This window comes from Acanthopagrus latus, chromosome 3 (genome assembly GCF_904848185.1).
Source record: "Acanthopagrus latus isolate v.2019 chromosome 3, fAcaLat1.1, whole genome shotgun sequence".
Classification (NCBI taxonomy): Eukaryota; Metazoa; Chordata; class Actinopteri; order Spariformes; family Sparidae; genus Acanthopagrus; species Acanthopagrus latus.
In genome coordinates this window covers 18,956,334-18,982,647 of record NC_051041.1, presented here as the reverse complement: position 1 = coordinate 18,982,647, position 26,314 = coordinate 18,956,334, and the positions used below count along the sequence as shown (strand labels likewise).

The 26,314-nt window shown below is 41.2% G+C and overlaps 1 protein-coding gene across 4 annotated transcripts in view; it reads right to left on the bottom strand.

Annotated features, from left to right (window-relative positions):
- adgrb2 (adhesion G protein-coupled receptor B2) overlaps positions 1-26,314 on the bottom strand; it is a 216,505-nt gene that overhangs the window by 90,307 nt on the left and 99,884 nt on the right. For all 4 annotated transcript variants that reach the window (XM_037091276.1, XM_037091268.1, XM_037091259.1 and 1 more), the window contains exons 3-5: positions 16,765-16,845; positions 14,343-14,531; positions 6,507-6,668 (exon numbers count right to left, since the gene is read on the bottom strand). In XM_037091276.1, the coding sequence (XP_036947171.1) occupies positions 6,507-6,668; positions 14,343-14,531; positions 16,765-16,845 (432 nt within the window). The remainder of the gene's footprint in view (positions 1-6,506; positions 6,669-14,342; positions 14,532-16,764; positions 16,846-26,314) is intronic.

Here is a 26,314-nt window from a genome sequence, read left to right as displayed (position 1 = left end):
ACTGCACAGGGCTGTTTGGTTTTCCATAAATCCATAAATAGCAACAAACAAACATAAAACACTGCATGTGTCTGTGGACATTTTAAATATTTCAATCTGTTATGGAATAACTGATTACAATTCCTTTCTTGCTTTGTTTTAAAGAGTTCACACAGAGTACAGTCAGTTGAATTTTCACTCAGTGTTATTAGAAAGGCCACACATCTCAACTCTTGACTGTTGTTTGTGCAGAAATAGATAGAAAAAATAAATAAATCTGTACAGTCTCGTACTGCTTGTCAGATGATGCATGAATATCAAATAGCTTATTTTGAATTGCACAGGTGTAGTCAAAGCCCCCGCCAGTCCCCTCCAATACAGGAGTGTTGCTGGATTAATTGAGCTGTCAAATAACATAACCCAAAATGCAAAATGCAAAAAATACAAAAAAAAAAAAAAATACAAAAAAAATCTAAATGATGATGATGATCACAAACAGGCAGATTAAACATTTATAGCGTTTTGTTCAAAGAGTTTTGGTATGTCATCAACTTCAAAGGCAGTATTTGTTAAGTCAGTTTTGACGATGTGTGTTTTACTGTGGAAACACTGAATAAAGATGTGTGACAAATGAACTGTCAGTGAATACTCATTGCTTCTCTGTTTTTCAATACACATTTTTGATTAGAATTCTTTGTAAACAAATCTTGGCAGAGGAACCAATTACAGACCTGCGACCCCGTCCACTTATATTTCAAAATACGGCTGAATGAAGTGCCTCTCTTGTTGCATTTGTTTTTGCTTTGTTTCCAACAGCCGCCAACATCTCGTCGACACAAATGCTACCCTTTGACAGCTCGCACAACATACCAACAAAAAGCACACAAAGGTCAACAATCCCTTTCTTAATGCTTCTGTATCGTTGGACTGGACCATTGCCCATGATGTCTAAATATTTTACTTTAACTATTAAAAAGCCATTCTGCGCCTGTGGTTTTCATTTAATGACCAATTACATGAGTGCTCACTTGTTATTCTCAAATAAATAGTTTGTTCTTTCTCCACTGCTGTTGCACAAAAACACATTGCTAAAAGTAGTGATTTAAATTGAGTAAACAAAACAGTTGTGTTGGCTGCAATGTCACTTTTGTTTAAAAGAACAAATACAGGACACAGCGTCTCGGTACCTCCAGTTATGTCGCTGATGTGAACTCGATCCTGTTTGTTTTTGAAGAGTAACTGTTCTGTAACAATCAATAAATCTTCCAGCAAAGTGTACTTCAATGTTCAAGCAGCCCTTTAAAAACATGTCCGCAAGCAGTGGATGTTAACCCATCCAGCAGATAACATTAGGATCTATTTGGAGTTGTGGTTTTAGCAATCTAATGAAAGACCCTCTATTATTCACTTTGCTCCAAAGTGTTCACTAGCTACTTGCTAATTTGTCTTGCTGCTGTTATGGTCTGGACAAAAACAGGTGCCTGCTGCTTCAGGTAAGAGACTTGATGAAAACAGTAAAGATGCAGGTTGTGGAACCAAAAGAAAGAGCTAAAGGACAGTCACTCCATAGAGCTGAAGAGAGCGCACGACACTTCACTACGTGCAACGTCTTCACATTACAAAATAACCTGTAGTGCAGATTTAAACTTTGATTACAAGTAATAGAGTTTAAAACTGATTATTATTCAGTCACTTCAGTGTAACCTTAGTGAAGCTGAGCGCATGTACGAGTCAAATTTTCCTGTGTAGTGATTAATCTGTGCCGAAAAGAAATGCATTATGTATGCTTTCATAGTTGCAGCGACAAAGTATTTATGAATTTGATTAATTAAGTTAGGGCAATGCTAACATTTAATCACATAAATTATAATGGGATACAGCTATACATTAAAGAGAGGAGACCTGCCTGTACAGTGGATTGTGTATGTTGTGCACAGTGGACTGTACAGCAGCCTGTATATTTGCCTCTTTATTAACAATAGCAATTCAAAGCATGAACCCTTCTTGTTCTGGCTCAGAATGATATATTGAGGCACATATACTGTACACAGGGGCTTTAAGAGAAAGTGAAGTCCAGTGCAGTAAATGTATTTGTCTGCTTCTCCCAAGTGGGAAAGCATTGCCAACTCTCTTTGGTAATGTGGTCAATCACGCTGTGTGCGACTCGGACAGTGTTCCAGCTAGCTGCTGTAGGGCTGACAAACGCAGAACGAGCCGTGGACTGGAATTTAAGTGTGGACGTGACATTACTCCGGTCTAATGCCGAGTCATTAAACTGACAAGTCTAAAACAGTTTCCAAAGGAAGAACAAACCAGAAAAACACTCTTGACTCTTGACACTTTCCTCATCACTGTGAAAACCAAGGACACACATACTATTGCACCAAAGTTGCTAAAGGACGGAGTGGGCAGCGGGGAGCTTGTGTCAAATTAGAAAGATTTTATAGCAAAGTTTGCACAAGAGGAACAAAATCACATGGACGAAGTATCACTCATCAGCAGGGGGAACTGTATCATATAAGGTGAGCTCGACATATGCGCAGACTTTATGCAGCAGAAAAAAAAAAAAAGCACCATGCCAACAAACAAACACGATAAAAGCATATTTACGTAGGGACACAGCGTTGCAGCTCTGTGCTGGTAAGCTGTTTACTTGCCAAAGCCACAAACTTTTAATTTGCCTGTAATTAAGACCATTAATCCCTGTGTATGCTTGGCTCGCAACTGACTGTTTATGTTGCGAGGAAAAAAAAAAAAAAGTGGGCGAACGTAAAAGGCATTTTCCAGCCGGCTCTCTGCCTACACGCGAGTGCCATTTAGCTCTTGACATAAGCTCTGGATGCGATAAAATTATTATTATTATTTTTTTATGTATTACTGTAGATTGTCTTTTTTTATGCGATCGTATTAACATGTTGCGGCTCTGCCCACACATGCGTGCGTTCGTCTTATATGTTCTGGCAAGCACGTGTCTACAAAGAGATGTATGAGATACGCTACGGCAAAGAGAGGTCGTTAAATAATAGCACAAGGGTTCAATTTGATTAACTTCAAAACTACATTGATTCAACACACGGTGGTATACACAGGATAGGGTATGCAGTACAGCATAGTATATGGTGAGTTTATGGCTTGAACTGAGGCATGCGTCTGTATCACACACACACACACACACACACACACACACACACACACACACACACACACACACACAAGAGATCCATTAAAAGCTCTATTCTCTGTGCAGGGACGTTTGTGCCAAAAGGCCTTTGCTGGTATTCAACATTTCAAAGCACCGTTGCCTTTGAACTCCCAAAAGCACGCTGAATCTGTTGTGATAGATTCACAGATGCATATATAAACACATAAAGCAAATGAAGACACGCATACACGTATTTCCTCAAGGCCCTTGAAAGGACGAGCGCACCCATTCTCCCAAACCCTCTTCTTTCCTTTGCCCGTTCCCCAAACAGCATGGCAAAACATCCCGGAGGCCATACTTTAGATTACGACGTCTCCCTATTCCTCCTTCAACTTTTTCGCAGCCTCTTCGTCTGGCAATGGGGACAGTTTTGTTTTATTTAAATATTAACCTCACACAACCCGACTTTGAAAGAGATGAAAACAAAAAAAAGCAAACAAACAAATGAATAAATAAATAGAAGAATATCAGGCAGTAGGGAGGGTGAGGACGCATGAAGGCTCCAGACCAGACCAGCTCCAGCAGCAGCCACATAATAATGTATCATTTAATATGGACAATGATACAGGATTCTTTGCCTTAGTGATAATAAAAGAAAATCACTTACCCCCTGTGATAATTGTTGAGCCTGTGAGTGATTACATATCATCCAAGCATACACACTTTCACTTGGACTGAAATCAATCCAGGGATAAAAAATGTTATTATTCAGAAAGCAGCCACCAATGTTGCTTCAAACCATCTTTTGTTTTAGTGTCTCTATTTATATTCTGCCAACGTGGTAAGCACAGATGGAATTAAAACACTGATGAATATTGAATATTAACAATGAATATTCCTTTTTTAATGTCAATGCTTTCGAAGTTTTATAGAGACGAGCTAAGTACACAATCAAAATTGCTCATGCCTTGAAGTAGGCTTTAAGTTTTGAAATGTCGAAAGCTTTTCCTCTCTCAGCAGAGTCTGCTCCATTGAGATGTTATTTCAATTGGTCGCTCTTTTTCCACTCCAGTGGCAGTCTGACGAAGATGTTTCAGCTGGACAGTCTGAGCAAGAATGGAATAAAGTCCTGAGGTACCTTCAACACCAGAACTAGATGGGGCTGCACCACTGACTTATTGCTATCCTTGACAAGGTAAAAGCCAACAGGTAATCTCAGAGACAATAGCAGAAGAGCTCCACTGAAGGACTTCTCAGTAATCTAAACCAAGCCAACCATGGAAGAGGCATAGAGGTCCCAACTAAAGGCTTTGCTCGGCTGTGAGCCTTCAGGATGTCTGAGGGAGAGTTTGAAAAGTGGGCATGTGTTCTACGGCTGATCACGGACGAATATGGAGCTGAAAACTCTGTTGAGGAGTTGAAGTAGTGAGCATGAGCAGACAGGAAAGACAGGAGCTATGCTGCATTCACGCCATGTCAGCAGAACAGGAAGACCGCTATACAGTACCAGTAGTCCGAACTGTAAGTGTTCATGGATCATTATTAAAGATTCTTAAATGAACATTAGGCCTAAGTTAGAGAGTTGCATTGTGCTACATTTGTTTGAGTAATGGAAATATATATTTTTTGTTTAATATCAGTCAAGAGGAAGCCAGTCAACTACTTTACTCTTAGTGTGATGAACACAAAGTTAATTTCAGCAGTAAGTCACCAAATACAGAGGCTGTTCAGAGACCTGGAAGATGCTTGAGAAACTGTTTTTACTTTACTCAACCTGGATACCTGGACTAAAATGTAGAAATTCAAAAAGAGGATTAATAACAAACGATCGAGGGCAGCAATAAGTTTATGCAGCTTGTAGAATGCCTGATCCAAATAAGAACTTTTCTCAGTTCACTTTTCAAAAAATTAATGTTGACACAGCTTTTAAATTCATTGCACCTTGCACAATCCTCTAGCCATACTCCAAATACTTGGATTGGATAAAAGTCCTTTTAAGTTTGGCCCCTCAGAGCAACATCTTTTGATGATTCTTTGTATGTGTATTCTGAACTTCGCCAATCGCTTATTTTTTAAACCAGATTTGGTTGGAATCTGTCCTGAATAACCGAGAGACTTTAAGGAAGCGAGGTAACAAATCTTCATTCAAATAGTTGTTGCTGAATGGTTACAGTAATCAAACCAATAACTGGAAGTCATTTTTTACTAAGGTAATATAACATTTTTAAATGTTCAGCTCTGAAGTTATATTTAATAAGTAGTCTGTAGTTGTCACCAAATAACATCTATATGTGTACTTTTACACTACACAGAACCAAAACATGGTTGCAATAAAGTGAAAAGGAATTTTTGACAATGACAAATTCTTTGTTCAGGTAAATTACAGTAATGATTCAGCAACAAACACTAAAATGAATACATGTTGCCAAAGTGCCTCGGGATCTCTTGGATGTTCAGGGGAAATAAATAATAAAACAAATAATCTTAAAAGCTATTTGGAGTATAGCTAGAAATGGGATTTTGCAAGGTGCCATGGTTTTAAAGGAAGCCCTTGGTGAGTTGACATGGAATGACCCTTTAACGTAACTCTAAAGACGCTATCACAGTGACAATGCTAATATGCTGACCATCAGCAGGCCAGTGTTTACTATATTTATCATCCAAGTTTAGCTTGTCAGCATGGTAATATTTGCTAAATAACCACACTTAACAGAAATAACATCTGATGTTGACGGCAACAAAATGTATTTGGTGGTAAAAGAAAGGACTTGAACATCTGGCAACCGCATGGTGTCGCCTGAGGAAAAGCTACAGGAACATTTCAATCTTTAGGCTCCATCCTTGGGCATCATGAATTGTAAATGTTGTTGAGGTGTTTCAGACTGGACTGCTACTCTAACTCTTCCTGGAGAAAGAACGATGGCTGTTGAGTCTTGTAACTGGTTGGTCAAATATTGATGCTTTGGTTTCAACCAGAGCTGCCGTTGTTGTCAATAATGAATTTTGTTTCAGCAAAGTACGTTGACACATTGTTGTTCCTACCGAGTGGAAGATAACATGCCTATAAGAATTTACCAATATCCTATACTAGAATTTTAGAAGGCTGACATTCTGCTTTTTTTCCCTGTCAGTCCGAGTGATTTGACATGAATGCAGCCTCAGTCCACATTTCTTTTGCCAGAGGACAGACACGTTTGGTTTGTAGAAGAGCTATAATGGAAGAACACAGAATACGAATGCTTATGTATGTAAATTTGAGAGCTGTGAAAGTAAGTTTTGTGATTAGGGGGAAGAAGAAAAAGAAAGTCATGCTTGAATAGGCAGAGAGGCAAAGAGAGAGAGAGAGAGAGATCGGGTGTATCATGTAAATGGGGATGGTACTAACCAGGGCACACTGCTATGTTGCAGAGTTTGGTCTGAATCTCGGGCTGTCCGCAAGCCATGACCCCGGCTCCGTTCACACAGCTCCTGGTTCTGGTTCTGGAGCCCCGCCCACAGGTCACAGAGCACAGACTCCATGATGACCACTCCTCCCACAGCCCATGCACTGCAAACACCCACAAACACACGCACAAACACAACATGGGGATGAGGAATGAGGGAGGGAGGGAGAGAGGGAGGGGAGGGGAGGGGAGCATCCCATCGCAGGCAGGAGGGTTAGAGAATGAGAGAAACATGACATTAAATGAGTCTGAGCACATTCCTTAAAAAAAACACGAGGGAGGTTCTGACCTCCACAGAAACATTCCAGTAACAAAGGAAAATAAATGGCAATAATGAATCTGTACCCACGTTATGAAATAGAAATGGAGGTCAGGAATGGACACAGTGACATCTGAAGTCATGCGGTTATGCAGTTTGACTCATGACAAGGAAGTTAATATGGTAGGTCTGCCTCTGAAAGAGCTTTCAGTTACTATAAACAGTGAACTAAAGGATCCGAAGGCTTCAAACACTTCAAACACTTCACACACTAATTAAAGTATTAAAAATGTTTCTCCTCTCTCTTTTTTCCTCTTTATTGCACGTCTCATCCCATTTTTAGCAACAGATGGAAGCTGAACTAATTCAAAATAGAATAAATGAGCAGCAGAGTTGCACAAAAACTTTGCAGATAATGAACTTGACTTCCAGACTGCATCTCTCAGCGCTACTTCTGTCAGGGACACGTCGACTTCATCCGTGTTTTAACTCTGTGACACTGGCAGACTGTGCAATGTGGGATGCACACACATGCACAAAAATAATTGCTGAAATCATTTGGAGATGTCTGACCTGTGACTAGAGGGAATAATGATGGTAGACGGATATTAGTATGTTAAAGACATGTTCAATAGGAGACTCCAAAGGAGGAGAAAATGAGTGACAGGTTTGGTTAATGAGTGTCAAGACGGGAGAGAATAGAAACCGAACATGACAAAAAGAGGAGATTATGAGCAAATTCTGGAAAAAAAAAAAAAAAAAATACAAAAAGATTTGATCACGAAAAGTTTGAAGGACTGACGCTGAGAAAGGCGAGGAGGTTATTTTCAAAACACAGAAATGTTCGCCGAGAGACCAGCGAAGATTAGGCCACATTAAAGGAGATGGAAGAAAGAGAGAGGAGCGGATTTTGGAGAGACGCTGGAAGAAAGATAGAAGGCAAGATATACTGAGGGGGAGGACGGAGGGGGGGAGGGAGGGAGAGAAAGTTAGAGACTGCAGGATGGAGATTGCTGGTCTTGTGTTGAGCAAAGCTAAATAAATCATGGCGATAAATAATTAAGTCTACTCTGTGAAGGAAGGCTCAGAGGAGCAGGAGTAGAAGGCTGAAAGAGAGCGAGAAGACGGTGGTAATAAGAAGTACCCAGACATGTACAGCTGGTAAATAGATAGATCAGCAACACATGGTATCAATGAGTCTTTGAGCTGCTGCACAAAGCGGCTATACTGTATGTTGTCAGAGAGGCAAGGAGGGAAAAAAAGCATGAAGACTGTATACACTGATATTCATTTGAGATGCTTTTTCATAGACTACTATGCTGTTTAATGAAATGCCTTTTCAAGCAAGCTCATTTGTGGGCCTCACTGAACTGGAGGCAGATGGCAGCTGTTCTTATGTAAAAACGTAGCCTGGTTATAACATACGTGTTTACTCAGTAGAGACATATACACAACTCATTATAAAGCGTTCAACCATGTTAAAAAGTTTTTACGTTAGGTTTAGAATAACTGACCCACCTAACCCACCTGACAAAGCTAACATTATCTCGCTGGTATTAATTTTGGTCCAGATATCTGGGTGGATATTTGATAAATTGACTAATTGATCTTGAATTACACTCCCAAAAATGATCTAGTTGATCACAAGTTATATCAATAATGAAGATGAAAAAAGCACTGGCTAGTTTAGCAAAATCACATTTTGAGTCTGCCGTTTGTTCTTAATGGCTTCAACGCTGCCAAAACACAGATGATGTCTTTTGGTTGGATGCACTATCAACGGCCTGTTTGCGTGCCACCTTGTCCCACATTATTAAAGTCATAACTAGAAAAGAGCTTTCTGAAGTTTTAATAGTGCAACCAAATCTGAGTCGGTAATAAGGCCGAAAAAAGAAGTTGTCGTTACTGATTTGACAGGCAGTATTTTCATGCAGCTGGTGGCTGATGTGTTGGGCTGAAGTATGTCAGCCGAAATATTTCATCAAACGTGAAACAAGATTTCAGATATTCAATTGAATAAATCATGACGATGATAATAAAATATATCTGGCGTAGATACATAGATCATGGTAGATAAGCCAATTTCTTGGGGGTATCTAATTTAAAAACTGCAAATCCTTCTCAGGAAGCAATTACAAGCAGAGAAAAGCTAAACAAATGCAATTCAGCAAGGGTTTCTGTTATTTTGCATCTTTTTTTTTTTTCACTACAACGCTATAGGCCTGTGAGACATTACTTATTCATCCAAATCGAATATCCATCTCTCAAACCCAGTACAAGTGTATCTGCAGTCTGACTGCTGAAAGCCAATCAATTTGTCCATAAAATCTAGCTAGAAGCAGCTTTTGGCCTAAGACTCATCAAAAGCAGAAAATATCAGCTGGAGACGGAAACAGGAGACGGAAGAATGTGGAGGCAGATAAGCAAATTAAAGATGAAACAAATTACAAACATGTCCTGATACTGGGATTAGGATTGTATTACACCACTTAAAACCAAAATAATCCCCATCAAGTGATAGTTCCTGCCTTAATAAAGCAGGATGGTAACTATCTCAATTATGCTATTTTTCCTGATTCCATAAAGCGCATTACATAAAACGGCTCATCTTGTAGTTCAGTTGTGCACATTAAAAGGGATTTTTATTGCCATCAGGGTTGCAGTCACAGAGGGAGTTGGAGAAGAGCGTGTTTACAGCAGCAAGTGCAGATAAAAAAGAATGATATAACAAACTGATCAGCGCTGATCAAACCACAAAGCGACAGATCTGTATAACACCCGGTCACAGAATCAAGTTCATGAACTCCAGAAAATTCCACTTTGTGAGGGGTAGATGAAAAATATGTGCAAATGATGAAGTGCATAGACTCACTTACACTGGCCCGGGTTTCTGATGCAAATACAAGCAAGTCAGGAGAAGAGATATAAAAAAAAAAAAAGTCCCCCCCTGTTTTATTCAAACACATGCATGCACACGCACACTCATCAGAGCACGGATCCCAAGCACCATGGAGAATAGGGTTGTGTGTAATGAGGATGCATGACTTCTAAACATGCCTTTAAAATCTAATAAATATACGACCATATAATGATGCATGCTGTATGAAGATATCAGTTTTACATTTATTTGTAGTTGTCGAAGCAGACAGTAATAAGACTTGCACAACATATTGATCCCCGGGATTAACATCATTACCCGTGGTTTTATCCGGGGTCACAGCACGGCACGTTGCGTTATTTAAAGCTCCGTCTGAGGATGTGCGCGTGTGCAACTTTGTGTGTCTCCCCATCTGCATGAGTCTGCCCTGACTTCATGACTGCAGCCTTGCATGCACCCTCAGTCTCTCTGCTTGAATGATTACTGGAAGTGTGATGTTGCAGCGTTTGACAACGCATTGACCCAGACATACTGTATTCATAATGCACCATTGTTCCGCTCTGTGTTTTAAATGTCACTGAATCTCTGGCAAATGAGCAGTGGCTAAATAGAAGAGAAGCAGGGGTACTACTTCATTTTGCACGCTCTGGGGCATGAAAGCCATATACTTGAGCGCATATTCAAAAAAAAAAAAAAAAATTAAAAAAGTTAATTTGCCGGACCAATTACTGCCTAGTTTGCTTTGTCAAGAGCCAGACCATTACTTAAAATTGATTATCTGTATCACCTTAATTTAGGAGCTCTGCCCATGAAAAAAAAACGAGGAGAGAAAAAATGTCTATTTTCACTTCATTGGCTTTCTGTCCAAGCTACTTTTCTTTGATGTCCTCTAACCCGTGCAGACACACATACAGTACAAGCCTGCACAGCCCTGCGCCCAGGGACATATCCACTCACACTCATAGCACACCCGACCTAAGTCCTAACTTGTGCAAAAGCACAAATGAATGGTAAAAAGTCGAATAGAAAATTCTGGCAAATCCACGTAATGGATTAAGTATGCAGACTGCACTGTCCACACCTCAGGATACTTAAGGAGAAACTGTGCGAGAGTGTGTTCACTTATGCCTGCGTGCCGTGAATATTTGTGGTTGTGAGTAAATGCATACGAATCGGGATACAGGACGTTGGCTGAAACCATTTCCCTTGCAGATCCTTTGTACAAATCAAGATATTGGCACAATTGGCCGTCGTGTTCTGAACAGCAGGTTTGAAAGGCATAGCTCACACATTCAAGCATGAGCTAAACGTAGATGTACACACAATGTTCTCTCAAAACTGAAAGAGGAGCTGTTCAATTCTTGAAACGTTTAATTTCACAGCAAGCCTCACATGTTAAGTGCAGTGTTTATACTATTTGAAGTATAAAACTGTGGTTCAGTTGAAAGCCCAAACTGCTGCAGTCTTAATGAGTTTGTATGCACTTGTGTTTGCCTCTATCTACTTTGCTAAATGTTTGTTTAAGAGTCCCTATTGGAAGATAGACAGGGCTTGATCCAGCAGCAAAGAGATTAACAAATCAAGCAAGCATGTAGACTGTGCCCCAATTAGATGCAAAGCTCAAAAATTACCCCCCAAAAATTCTCAAAAAAAATTATGTAAAAAATTCAGTCACATCAAGTTAAACATTAAACACTTTCATGTCACTTCGCTACCACTCTCACATTCCCAGTCTACTTGAATTTGGTGTGATCCCATCCGGGCGATCCCTGGAGTGCCCCTGCACCCCTCCAGGACCACGTCAGGAAACATCAGAGGAGTGGGGAAGAAAATTAAATAATAAACGGAACATAACACAGCAACCGATATTCCATCAAAGGAACGGCTGAGGATATTAATATCGACACTGAATGGAAAATGAGGCACTTAGACATACAAATCGCATTGGCACATTTGCATAAAAACAAGATTAGCATATGCACCGACAGGGAAGGAAAATGTTCCCTCTCGCTTCTCTCGTTTTTTTTCCCTTGCATCAGTAAACACCGAGTGACTCACATGTGAAAGCATGCGAGTGCTCGAAATCAAAGACCTTGTCTTAAAAACTGTGCTCTACAGACTTAGCAGCTAGTCCAATGGCTACACCCCATGCTGTGACAATGACATTTAGACAGTAGTGGCCTCACTTTTGCTCTGTGTTATCTGTCCGCACAGAAGTTATGGGCAACGATCTTTCATTTAATACATCCTCAAACACATCACTGTGATTTTTAGAATTCCTGTGTGTGAGGGTGCCATGTTTCTGTCTGTCTGTTTTCTCTCTCCTAGGTAGCATTGATTCAGAGAAGTTATAAACTAGAGACTATCTCACTGTCCTTCAACATGAATAGAGGGCCATGTTTTGTTCTGCCCTGGCAGTGAAGAAAATACAGGCTTTTTTGATATTTCCTGAGAGAGGACACAGTCTGCTGCGTAGTCTGGGCATCAGTGATCACTGCCTTTGTCATATTCTGGATTGATATTCCAAATAGATTCTCTCGTTACAGTGGAGCACCAAAAAAGATCGATTTTGTCTCGACAGTGATCAAACGAAACATTTCGGATTTCGCTTGGCCCATGTTGGTAAAAACATCGGTGATGAGGATGATGTTAGAAGTCCTGCTGCTAGAAAGACTGCACCAGGAAGAATATCCAGGGCAAGATTTTAAACAAATTCAATGTTGTCATCCATCTGGACAAGCAGAAGTGAAGCTGGCGGATCCCTCGGCTGTATCCCTTCAGGCCAAGAATAATGCTACAGCCTTAACTTTGAAGGAATACCGCGTCGATCTAGCTTGCACTCCAATGACACTGGGACTCATTACCCATAATGCAACTAAAGTGACAAAGGGCCGATGCATATACCAACACTAGGAAGTCAAAAAAAAAAAAAAAAAAAAAAAAAGCATATATTTCTCAGTATCCATATTTTTGCAATGTAATCCCTTAAATGTGGTTATCAAACACTTACGACAAGGATGTGTAATTGAGGTCGAACATTTTACAAATGAACTAAAATTTAAAGCAGTGCACTTAAACAGTAAACCTCACTGGAAATTAAAAATTTTTAAATCACTCCAAGCATCTTTTTTCTGCATTGTGTTTTTTTTTAAACCCAAACATTTCCACATCAGCGCAACCAGTTTACCAGTCTGCTCTACAGAGCAGGACTACATTCTTTGTGGACAGAGCATTAGAAGTGGATTAGGGAAGGGACAAATACCAGGTAGGAGTGAGCCAATGCCATACAGCATTTCACTTCAATTGCAATCAGGGCAATCAAACCGGTGCAGGATAGGCGGTGCTTCACAATTTCATCAGTCTCTTGTAACGACCTACAGCGGCAATCAAACCGGAGCAGCACTCACGTTGTTCAGGATGAGTCGTACACAAGATCCATCAGTGACTTGATCTGGCTTGATTGGTTTGTGTGTTGCCGAGGAAAAAATGGATGAGGAGCTCCTCATTGTCGCTCCTGCCATTTTTGTAGCAAGCAGGCAGGCTTGAATACACTCCCCCTGTTTGGCAGAGCGTAACATTTTTTTTTTTTAGCTGATTGGTTAAATATATTTTGGAGCTGCCATGGCGTCTAAAATGAAAAACCAATTTGCTGGAAGCCAAGCCAAAAGAGCAACTGCAGTTATCATTCTGAATGTTTTCTGTGACTGTAACTGTCATGTGAGAAGACACTGAATTTACATTTAACAATTTTTGTCTTCATGAATGCGACATCTTAGTCTTCATTGTGCATCGTATTGTACCGTTGATGTTCTTCCATACTGCAGTATATCTACAGACGTGAGTCGATGTTGATATAGATATAGACGAGACGAGAGGAATGAGAACGGAGCTGGATTAAAAAGTGGAAGAGCAGAGGAGAGCTAAAGATAGAGATGCCAGGAAGTATGAATTTCTGAGCTGTGGCAGCTCTAATAGACTTGCTGACATGGAGCTCAGGTGTCATGTCTGTCTCTCTGTCTGTCTCTCTCTCTCTCTCTCTCACTCTCAGCCGGCCAGTAGTGTGAATTGAAGTGACAAAATGACATTCTCATTCTCTAGCTTTTTTTTTTTTTTTTTTTTTTCTCCTACACCATGGCTAGATAATGTTTTGGCTGAGCAGAGCCCATGTGGTGTGTTTGATTGTGCGTGTGTGTGTGTGTGTGTACCGCCTACCTTCCTCAAAAGTGACAGAGTCTCACACTGTCATTATTTTCTTCAGCTTTCTTAACACGTTGTAGAATGACAAATAAATGCTGCACGCTCGAGTGAGGTGCTAAACAGAAAGCCTATTGTTTAAAGCTGCATTTTGTCATATTTTACATTTACGAAACAAAACAGTAAAAGAAGAAAGAGGCTCACATTCGAACTGCAATGCACTGTGTGTTTGGTCATCATTTTGCAACACTGCTGAAGCTTGCATGTTTATTTTCATGACCTTTTAATGCCTATTTAGGGTCACAATGGCTGGGGGCATATCCCAGCATGCACTGTGGGGAGGCAGACACCCTGGAAAGTGTCAGTCATCAGTCAGCTATGCAAACTACAGTGAATTCAGGTAGTGCTGATAGATCAGTCCATAGAGGGTGTAATACAGATAGATACCTGAGCCTGTGATCCCAGGGTCACCTGGGCAGGAAGCGGTGTTGTTGCACATGCGTGTTTCCCGCAGGGCGCCGCTGCACAGCGTCCCGTAGGGAGAAGAAACGCATGATCGCGTCCTCACTTGCCAGCCTTGCCCACAGGTAAGAGAACACACACTCCACTGCGACCACTCCTCGGCAGCGGGGTCACCTGGAGAGAGACACAGGAGTGTGCAGAGAAAGGTTAAGTCACAAAACAGTAAAGATTATTATTATTATTAATAATAATAATAAACTTTATCTTTATCAGAACCCGACCAATACATTGGCTGTTATATCCATATTGGCGTACATGTTGTCTAATATGCACAAATGTGAAAATCCCTTTTTTTTTTTTTTGTTTTCGTTATGATGCAGAAACATATACTTGGGTGATTTTTCTATTAAAATTCATTATCAAATTCCCAGTAAAGTTTATTGTTTCAGTGAAAAATCCACAAGAAGTTGCACTTTTACAGTAAAGGTAACATATGTGTGAGAAACCAGTATAATGATGAGGTACTATAGTGCCACAGAGACGCCATGGTCTACAGATCTGCTCTCCAGGTGTATGATTCATGTTTTTAATACCTTGTTTCATTGAAAATAAAAACTATGACACAAAAATGATTATTCCCACTGAACGGGAATCATATCACAACCTCAAAATCTGCTAAAATGACCACAATATTGTTTTTGACCATATCCTGCAGCCTGATATGTATCTCTGATACATATCTGTGCAAGTGTTTGATAACCGCATTTGAGTAATCATTTCAAAATAAAATGTGTTTATATCAGCCGCTACCAGAATTTTTAAATCCTTAATATCGGTAACCAGCCCAAAATTTGAGTGTCAGCCTCCACAGCCTGGAGGGAGATGCGACAGGAGACACAACACATCTTGTTTCTGTGCGCTCATAGGCAAAGCAGACAACCACAGGGCTCATTTGCAATTGTTATGTTATCACAAAACACACATCGCTATATCATAGCAGGCACTCAGTGAAAAGTCATTGCAAAGAAGGTACAGGTGCTGTTGTTAGTGGAGACGCATGTCAAGGAACATATTGGCTTCATTGATTCCTGTAAGCACTTTTTAGTTTCACTTTCTGTTGACTGAAATAAAATGAATATTCCCCTGGAGGACTGTGACACCGATGCTGTGTTATCACAACGCAAAAAGAAAAACAACATCACAATCTATACATTTGTCAGAAAAAAAAACAAAAAACCTGCAACTCTGTTGCTCTGAAAGAGAAATGACAGCTCTAGTTCATCGTTTGTTATACAGTAGAGCTTTGCTTCTATTGTTTTATGACAGATTTGCATAATATCCACATGGCCTCACCTGTGATGCTTTATTATTAACAGATATATGATATTCCAGCACACTAAGTATGGGCAGTAAATGATTTGTAGATATTATTAATTGACTTAAGCCCTTAATAAGAATGAACCTTTGTTGAATAAACATAAGGATGTGTTAAGAGATGTGTTTTAAGGCAATATTATTAGAAATGGAATTATGGTAAAACATACACAGCTTTAAGCTAAAAAGAACAGCTTCATATGTTAATAAATTCCGCAGACTGGGTGTTTTGGCAGATGATCTTGAGTTCTCCAGGCAGCTGTGGAGACCGTCCCATTGTTCCCCCTGAGTTACGCCCTTGAAAACAGAAACTACGAGTCAAGTCATCCCTCTTTTCTCCCCCCCTGCTCTCTATAAATTGTTTATGAGCGCCGTGTCCTTTGATGGAGGCGTCATCACATGGCAAAGAAGGAAATCAAATTAATTGCATGTCCGTTAATCGCATTACATCTTCATTAACATGCCGTGAGTCAGAGCTTAAGCTCATCACACATGCCTGGAGGAATGGAAGAACGGGGAGAAGCGAGGAGGGGGAAGAACAGAGGAGAAGGACAAGACAGAGCCAGGGGTTTCCCTCGTGGCAGGGACTCCCTCCTGTGTGTGTGTGTGTGTGTGTGTGTGTGTGTGTGTGTGTGTGTGTTTGTGTGTGTGTGCATGCTCAAATTAGCGTACAACCTGTTCTTGGGTGGGTAAAGCAGCCAACATGTAATGTCATGTATAAGGCAGATTCGTCACACATACATGACATTCGTTTCTTAATATGTTTAATGCATCGTGACATGAATAATTCATCAATCTTTCCTTCCAGTCCTGTTAATTATGTACGATTTTGAAGACACACATAAATTCTCATTTTGAAATACTCACATGTGAATGGTCAACCCCAGCAGCTGCCCTGGGGTTTGGCCACGCTTTAAATGTATATATTCATATGGTACTCTTTATCTTCAGTTACACAAACAGTATGTAAAGGTCAAGCTGGCTGCTTTCGCTCCAAGCTGTAAACACACATACACACCCACTACTAACTCACCTGTTTGTGCCTGAAACACACCTGGCTGGTCAGCTGATCGTGGTCTTTGGGTCTTCACCTTCAGGTCATCGTCATACGTGTCTGGAAAAGACAAGGATTTGCATTAGGATTAAACAAATACAGGCGAATGGATGCCGGGTCTGTGTCGAGGCACACTGAGGGCAGAATTTAAAGGTAATAGGTGCCCATCAGCACCCACTGCTATTTTGTTCATCCAGAGAAGTCATAAAAGGCAAGTTTTTTAGTACATCCAAAACACGACTTTGGCTAAATAAAAATATAAACGCCTACATTTGCTTGGCTCGCTCCTCATAGCTGAATATTTAAAGAACACGCTGAGACACTTCAGCTCACATCGTGCTGAAGACGATGAGGCCAATCTATCCACAGAAAATCAGGAGGAAGTCAATTCTGACCAGCTTGTTGGCTCAGAGGGAAAACATGGGATGTCAATGAAATAAACATACATTGAACACAACATGATGATATTCACAATTTAGCGTGTATATATGAGAGATGATTTTAACTGGAACACCTCATTCAAAGAGCATTTGTGGAAGGACTGCCTAGAAAGAGAGTTTGGAGAAAGCGAAATCATGCAACATATCTAAGTCAGTTTTATCTCAAGTGATACAAACATACGGAGGCTTGAGTGCAGACTGTTCCGATCTGTGCAAATGGATTTGTAGGCTTAGTTTCAGCAACACAAGACTTAATCAACTCCCTCGGCTGAGGGAACAATCTTTGATTTAGCAGATCTTTTTCAGTTCTTGTCCATGGGATCCTTTGTAGCAGCTGCATTTACGCAAAGAAACTGAGACACATGGTTTGTCTGCGACGCATCATCCACAGGCAACGTGACTGTGTGTGTATATACAAGTTCACGGAGTGCAACAATGGTTGACGCTGAAATGTTCCACACCTTAGCCTCTATCAAAGGAGATGACCCGAGAAAGAATAAAAAACACCTGCATGCTCAGCACATCCTCCCCTGCCTCGGAATACACATACGTGCGTACGAATACCTGGAAAGTTTGCTGTGGGTCTGTCATGATTTGTAAATTGCCCATCGGTAGCGATGTTCTGATTTGTTTTTTTTATGTATTTATTTATTTATTTTAATCCTCTAGCTCTTGCTCTCACTCATACTGTCTTCATCCTATTCCCTTGTTTTGTACGTTGTTCTCAGCAGGACCACTTGTGCTCCAAGGCCAGAGTATAATATTTTTAACCACAGGAGCAATATCATAATTGTTTCGGTGTGCTGTCGAAAAGATATCAGCAGCTGGCTACATCCCTGGGTGAAAGGAATAGCTACCGTGTGCTTGTGTGTGGGGTGCTAATTTCACTTTGTTTTCCTCGCAAACAGAAATTAGCAAGTGCAGCAACGGCGCTGTGAAAATATTTTTGAAAGCAATACAAAGATTCTAATTTCGCCTCATCTCATTGCCGAAAAAAAGATTCAATATTGTTGCAGCTAATGTGACAATCAAACCAAGAGCTGAGCTGAACACGCCAACAGCCTTAGGACCTACAAGTCTTCATTAGCCACAGTCAGGGCAGCGCACGTACTAACGCCCACTTGCTTAGCTGCAGGTTTCACAGTAACAGTTTACATGAAAAACAGGATATATGTGCCCCTAGATTTTACAATGCTACTCATCCTTCTAACAGATCAATATTCATCTGCTGAAGATGCAACTGGAAATAAAAAACTTGGGTTTAACTTATGCAAAAAGTGAACTTTTCACCTACCAGAATACTTTTCCTCTCTAGCTCCTTTATAATTCTCTCTCTCCAGATGATTGTATGTGAAACACTTCCCAGAACAGCAATTGCCCAGCCATAGCTTAGCAACAGTTACTAGGCTCAGAGGCCCAGTCAAGCTTTAATGGCTACAGTTTATTAAGGGTGAGTTCTGGTACCTTAAAAGCCAAAGATACAGCAGCAGAACTGTATGGAGCATGTATTGAATGATGTTTTCTTTTCACATGAGGTGCCAACAATGGCATGTCCAGCTAACAAACTTACCCAAACAGCAACGCTGCATTATTTCCAAAGCCAAGGTGTACACCACTCAAAATTATTCAGGGACATTGGGATGTTCTGAAGTTTCATGTGATTGTTTATTGTAACATATCTGATTTATTATTATCTTATTTTTTGTGAAATAGTGCCACACATTTCATTTCAATTTTATTGCATATGCATGCACACGCACACATATATGCACCCATTTCCCAATATCCCTAACTAATTTTGCTCAGCCATTACACAATTCTTTTCACATCTATTCTATTTTTTTTTTTACCACCTCTAAACTCTTAGCTGAGTGTGTGGTTGAGTTAGAAAAAGAGATGGGGGAGAAAAGAGATGGCGAATGTGAGCAGAGTAGGCGACAAACAGATTAACAGTTAGGGCAGTAATGTACAGTATAGGTCACAGTGTGCCAGTTAATAAATGCATCAGCAAAAATAAGTTTCCTGTGTTTCCTGATTGCTGGAAAAGAGAATGGGTTCCCCTCTGCACTGTCCTGCCACGGGTTATGTACAGGTTAAAAGTGTATTACACTGAAAGTGCTTTGGTGGGAAGATAGGTTAAATGTGACAGTTTGTTTTCAAACCAAATGTTTAATGAAAGTAATTGGGCACATATTCATTGCATTCATATGTAATCATTTCTAAAGGTGCCACATTAACTAGTACAGCTTATAAAATCTGGTTGTAAGAGTAATCGTTTCAGCCAGCGAATGCCACAGTCGCTGGCTGAAATAAGAAGCCCGCTTTTGTCTAATTCTGTGTGAAATCTAAGACCCTCCCCATCCTCATCCTTTTCAAATACCTCCTGCTGTTCATGTCTGCAAACAGGTGGCGCAAAGCTAGTGATGCAGACCATGTGATCCCAGGAAAATATGTGCTGCTAATATTACCTCCCCACTGATCCACTTAAGTTAGTTTGGTAGGCTTAAGGTCTGACTGCCGGCCGAGAGGATTCACGAGTTGCATAATTAATCGAATGAAACAATGAGATACCACCAGCCAACAGTGACTTTTAAACTTTTCAGACAATGTATTGACTCATTTCTAGAGGGCACAGGGGAAGTGCCGGTCCCAATCTGTGGGTTTGAGAATCATTTTCTGGCAGAATCCAGCCCAAATAAAGCCCTCTGTGTGGGTGTATGGTCTACACATCTGTGCTGCAGAGACACAGAGGTCAGTGAAGCAGGACAGAGGAGTAATGTCTCACATAAAATGGCCAGTGAGGACCTGCTATCTCTTCATTTCTCTCTATCGCTGCCTCTTTTTGTCTCTGTCTCTCTCTTTGTTTAGTCTCAGGCACGTATGGTTTAGACGGACACTGGCGTCGAGTCCGGCACAATTCAAAGGAAAGATCAATATGGATAAACCCCCTTGAGAGTACTGACCTTTACAAACCTCAACTATATTGTTTAATGTTCTGGACTGCACTTTAATGGATACACCATCACACACTTCATCAAATCATCTTGCCCTCTCTCATCCTCACTTCTTTTTTCCACCCTTTTCAGCTGTTTTTCATCTCCAGGGGAATCTACTTTCCATCTATAGCTGGCAGTATCACTTCCAATCATGAGAAGGGTCGATAATCCAGTGATTGGCCGGGAGCAGAGGTGGAGATTTGAAATTTCAGAAACCGGTTTTGTGTCATCTGATAGAAGTGTCAGTGGAGTGAAAATGCATCTGAGGGACGCCCCTTGACAAATGAAGAGATCGCCAGTGTGACAGGTGCATCAAGAGTAAAGAATATATAGGTCGGCCTCAGTATATAATCAGGACGTGAGAGCACTTGAGTCACAAGTCAAGGTGTGCTCAAAGTGAACTTCATACAGCTGATGTGGAAGGAAGAGAAATAAATGTTGGAGGCAGATTGATCGTCCTTGTATGTGTCAACCTGTTTCAGCGGACTCACGTGAATAATTACCTGCGTGAAGGTGATGAACGTTTCACCCAGGTCCATATTTGTTTAGTCGGATTGTCAGCAGGGTTACACAAAACATACTGGACAGATTTCTGGATGGAGGACTGGTCACGGCCCAGAATAGACCTCATTAACTAAACTGGTGTGGATCTAGATACAGGGACATATCAAGGATTTTTTCTCACTAATCTGTGACATTGCGAGATGGGGTGTTTTTGATATTTTCAGTAATTTCGTAATGTATGGATCTTGATGAAGAAAACCAGTCATACTTAGCTGGCTGCCATCTATGTTTGAGTATATGTTTGATATTGGTAGGCTGTTGGGAACATCTGTGCATTCTCCTGAGTGAGGTTCCAGTTTAGTAATTTTGCAGTCCCGGAATTTTTTCCTGAGACAAATTTTTGCATCTGAGGCTTTTGCCAAGGTTGCAGGTCCCCCGATGTAGCAAGCGGATATTCAGATATCCGATATCCGGAGCCAAGACTTCCTCTCCCGTGTGCCAGCTGTTTACATTCCTTGATAGTCCAATTAGTAACTTCAGATCTATAATTTATCTGTATATGAAAATGCAAAATTGCCATCAGATGATCGATGGTGGATTCTGAGGTGTTGGTCAATGTGTGCTACATCTTTAGCTCTCCACACGCACTGCTTAGCCAAGACTGTAGGTCGTGATTGGTCCTTACCACTCAGACTGCAAATAGAAACCATAGAGATGTGGTTGGCTGTGTGTGAACTTTGATATTCTACATATAGGTGAACAATAACTAGTTAAACAAATGGAAGAGCTACCACTTCACTAGCTATTTTTTTGGAAAGTGCAGTGCAGAAACAGCTTATTCAAAAAAAAAGGTCAGGGTTTGCTTGTTATTTGTGGATAACCACTTGTTGATAAGACTTTCTTTGCTTAGTCAGAACCCAACTGCGGAGAATAAAGCAACCAGTCCCCCCCCCCCTTTTGCTAGGGGCTATTTTCTCTCCTTCTTCCCGACAAACAAACAGTTGATAAAGTAGCATGTAGAAGGACAAAGTCCCATTCACAGCCTGCTGAGCGCTATCACTCAGCAGGCAGGGGCTTCTGTCAGACTCCTCTACTCGATGCAATGAGCAGTGTGATACCCTCAATGAACACACACTAGCTCGAGAACATGAACACAGCTTATTCAACAAACAAATACACACATTAGCAAGGACACCAAAGCTCAAATATACCTTGATGTGGCACTAGCACACACACCCTGAGACCCTTACACACCTCCACACAATAGGAAGTAAATATAGCTGATAAATAAACGTCATGCAGTAAAGCGGTTTTGAGCCCGTACAAAGCAGCAGGCTGGGGAAGGGGATTGGGGCAGAGCCAGTTAGAGCCACAGGCTCCTTTGTCAGACTGAGCCGGGATTTAAGCTGGGAAGATTGTATGTGTGTGTGTGTGTGTTTGTGTGTATGTGTTTGTGTGTGCGTGGCAGGAGAGCACATATGGTAATATGGTAAAACAACTGTGCTAAGTAAACGGTACGTAGGAAAACAGTGGCACTGAAAAAATTGCGGTGACTACTGTCAGCTCTTTCAGTGCCGCACATATGACTGAATGCACTTTTCTGAACAGGCACTTGCAAACACACACACACACAAACACTCTCTCTCACACACACAAACACTCTCACGCACATACACAGAGCTATTTCTCAGCCGTATATCAAATCTGAGCTTATAGCTCTCTGGTGATGTCCATTTACTCCAGGGTCCATCTGGGAGAGCCCAAACTGATAGAGGCACACTATAATGGACTTTTTATAAGCTACTGGACAGACAGACGCACTCCATCTCTCTCTCTCTCCCGCTTTCTCCCTCTCTCTGACTTGTCTCTCACCCCCTTCTCACTCAGCAGCAGATAATAATCAGGTTGGTACAGGACACTGTCTGACTGTGGGGGCCTGAAGGTCATTTGTGTGCCTTCAAAATGGATTCAAAATCTCGTTTTCTCAGCCCCACAGACTGGCTGTTGTTTTGCCTTGCACACACACACTCATCTAAACACACAGATCAACATGAGCCTCGCTGTACATCCAAACTGCCAAATTGCCTTTGTTTCGTTTCACTTTCATTCTCAAGCTCAAATTGCCCTTTTTCCCCCGTTTTTCTTTCTCTGATTAGATATTTTCAAATCTTCCAACTCCCACAACGCAGTCATTTGGTGTACCGTTCTGCCCTCCACCCCCTCACCCTCTGTCTTCTACCGCAGCCTTTCTTTCACTCCGTTCCATAACAAGATGAGAATTTAGATGGATTTACAGTCCGGTGGACTCGCAAAGCGTAGAAATACGGAGCTACAATCAAAGAGCAATCAATGCAGGAATGGCCAGAACAATTAATTCAAAGTAGGGTAAGCAAGATCACTGCACTGCACTGGCCGGATCAATTACAGACAATTACACCCATGGTTTAGCATGTTTGTGTAGGAACCTCTGTATAGTGCACTTACAAAGGCAAGTGTAGCAGTGTTTACAATCATGGCTAGAAGTATGTTAAATGGATCGATGTGAGTTAAGCTTGAGCCCCCAGTGAACTTGTTGCAAAGACAGTGACGGTGCACTTTGTATCTCTGCCTCAGTCTGATGCTCAGTGTTAAAAGACATCACAGTTTTCTGGGTGAAGACCTTGTGTCCAGATTTAGACATCATAATGTCTGAACTGACGTCAGTGTCATTTATGGAACTACAGCAGATAAGAAAGCAGATGCTGTTAAAGAAGCTCAAGAGTTTTACTAGCAACTCTGAGATGCTGTACTTCCTGGTGCTGTGAGGTAAATGCTAATGTATAAAGCATGATAACACGATCACAGTGACAATGCCAGCATGCTGGTATAATTAGTACCATCTGAACCATCTTAGTTGTTTGCTTAGGTATTTGTTCATAAACCAAAGTATTAGACAAATTAAACATTTGACACAATGAAGGAACTGGATGGAAAGGTAAGGGATCACAAGTTTGTTACAGTTTATCCGGAGGGTGATATGAATGCCTGTGCAGAAATCTCCCTAATTTTCGGCAGTTAACAACAATTTACAGCCTGCAAACGCCACATTCGTCTGTGCCACATACTGACGGAAACGAACCATGACGTATGTGGAGCTCCTGAAGCTTGTCAATTACTGCAGTCCATATGAAACATCTTTTGGGCCCCATGGATATTTGAACCAATGTTTATAGCAACGCATTCAACTGTTGTTCAGACACCTTTGTGTGGTGGAGTGTTGCAAGACTGAGACAAATCCAATACTTTGAAGGTTTGAGACCAAGTCAAGACCAAGACCAGTGTAAATCCCACAATATATGTTACACAATAAAAGGTTTTGAGACCTAGAAGATTTTATATAACGAAATAAATTTTAGAGAGAGCTTCCTCTGAAAGGTTCATTAAGCCCAGTGTTAGAATCTTGCCACCCCATGGAGAAGCTTATAGACCTTAACGTGACTGAAGACAAAAGAGCTAAATCATGAACTCTGAGCACTGACAGTGTAGCCTGTGATCTGTGGTCACATTTCTTCTTCCTCCTCCTGCTTTCATCTCTCCCCTGCTGCCTGGATCTACCAGAAACAGCACCTAAATATATCTGCTAAGCAAAACTTGGCATGTTACCGTCAGGCTTTTCGCATGACAACGGCGACATATGTGTACTTGACACAGCCACACAAAAAAAGATCGATTACTGCTCACATTTGCCTCTGCAGTGGTCATAGTTGCCATAGCAACACCGTCATGCTGATGCCGTAAAGACAGAGAGGGGATGCGGGTGGGGGGGCTTGCAGAGGGACGGACGGAGGGAGGTGGATTATAAATCAGTGTCCGCACTCGGCCACCGGTCCTGTGTCTGACGGAGAGGTGAATGGAGTCGCCATCAGCTGTGGTGGAGGGCAGCTGCCGTGCTGTTGCTATGACTCAAGTATTCTGTTTCTTTATGCTGTTTAGTCATTTTCTTTCCTCTTTTGCAGTCCATAATTTATTAGTATTTCCTGTATTTTTTCCATTAATCTCAATTATATTTCTTACATTTATCAGTTGTTTCCTGCTTTTTCTCTCATAGCACCAACCGAGTTCTGTCCACATGTATTTATTGCCTTTATGTGAGTGTCTGCAGTGTCTGCATCTCGTGTATAAGAGCACATGTTAATGCTGGCCATGTTGGTTCATTCAAGCACGGCATTGATTCCTCCCTCTGGCAATCAACGATGAAAGCAGTCGGAGCACCCTGCTAAGAAGAGATCTATGTGCAATTTATGACTGCTGAGAAAAAAATCAGCCACATCTGCCTCCACACTGAAACGCAGTCGTGCAAGTGGTGCTTCATGAACACACACACACACACAAACTGCATTTGCATCAGGCACTTAGCTCGCAGGCCAAAGCAACCCGGAGCACACTCTGGCAGGTGGTTTTCATGGATCATAACAGGGTGGCGTGAGAAGAGTTGGACCTCGGGTCCTCACTTGGTCGTGGGGGCAGAAGAAATGATACTCAGATGCTCACTTTCACCCTCAGCCTCTCTCCTGAGAACACAAACCCTCACACACCTCTTAGCTCTACTCTGCGAACCTCCCATCAGAGGGAAGGGTCAGCGCAACAGGACAGGGGAGGGCAATCTTTGGGGCCAGACACGCTCACTGCACACAGACATGCACCCCAACACTCGTTGACGTACTGAGTTTGGCGAGGCAGTGGCGCGGCGCGGCGCTGCTCTGCTCCGGTCTACGGCCACTTTTTTTTGTTTTGTTTTGTTTTTTTTGTTTTTCTTTTTTTTCTTTTAAGCTGGAAGGATGAACCCATGTGAGAAAAAGTGATAAGAGAGCAGAAAATAGAGGTGAAACCCTAAAGTTAAAAAAAAAAGAAAAAGAAAAAAAAAAACTGAGCAGCTGTACGAGTCAGTGACAGCCAGATAACTCTCCCTTGAATCATGAAAATGAGACGATGGCCTAGATTCATACTCGTCTTTTCAGCTGTTATAAGTTGAAAACTGGAAAATACAACATGCATATTGTCATGGTATCATTGCCGCAGCGCTGTTTTTTTTTTTTTTTTATGAATGATTGTTTCCTTTGAGTATTTTTTTTTTCTTTATTATGTGCTTCTCTGCGACTATGATATGCTTTGGTACAGTCTGATACAGCACTGTGTTCAGTTCAGGTTTAATATCTGCTCCATTTATTGTCCACTTTTTAGTTAAAGTACAGTGTGTTTTCCTTGAACTTCCCGATTACCGAAAATGGTCTTTCACTTGAGCTCTATTTCCATAATATTACTGTATGAGCATGTTATTTCCTAACATGACTGTAATATTGCAATTAGAACAATGCACTCTGCAAAACAATACACATCAATAAGCTTTGTGTTCCAATTCACACAACTACTCAACCATGACTTCATGCACTCGTAAGAGGCATATCATCCTTTCATCCACCCACCCGTTATCCACTGAAAACGGAGGAGAGTGGCCTTGATGGTTTGTGCATTGGAATCAAATATGGTTGGTGTATAGATGCCGACTTACGTACCAGTAGTGCATCTCCTCGGAGTGGCAGGAAGCCATGA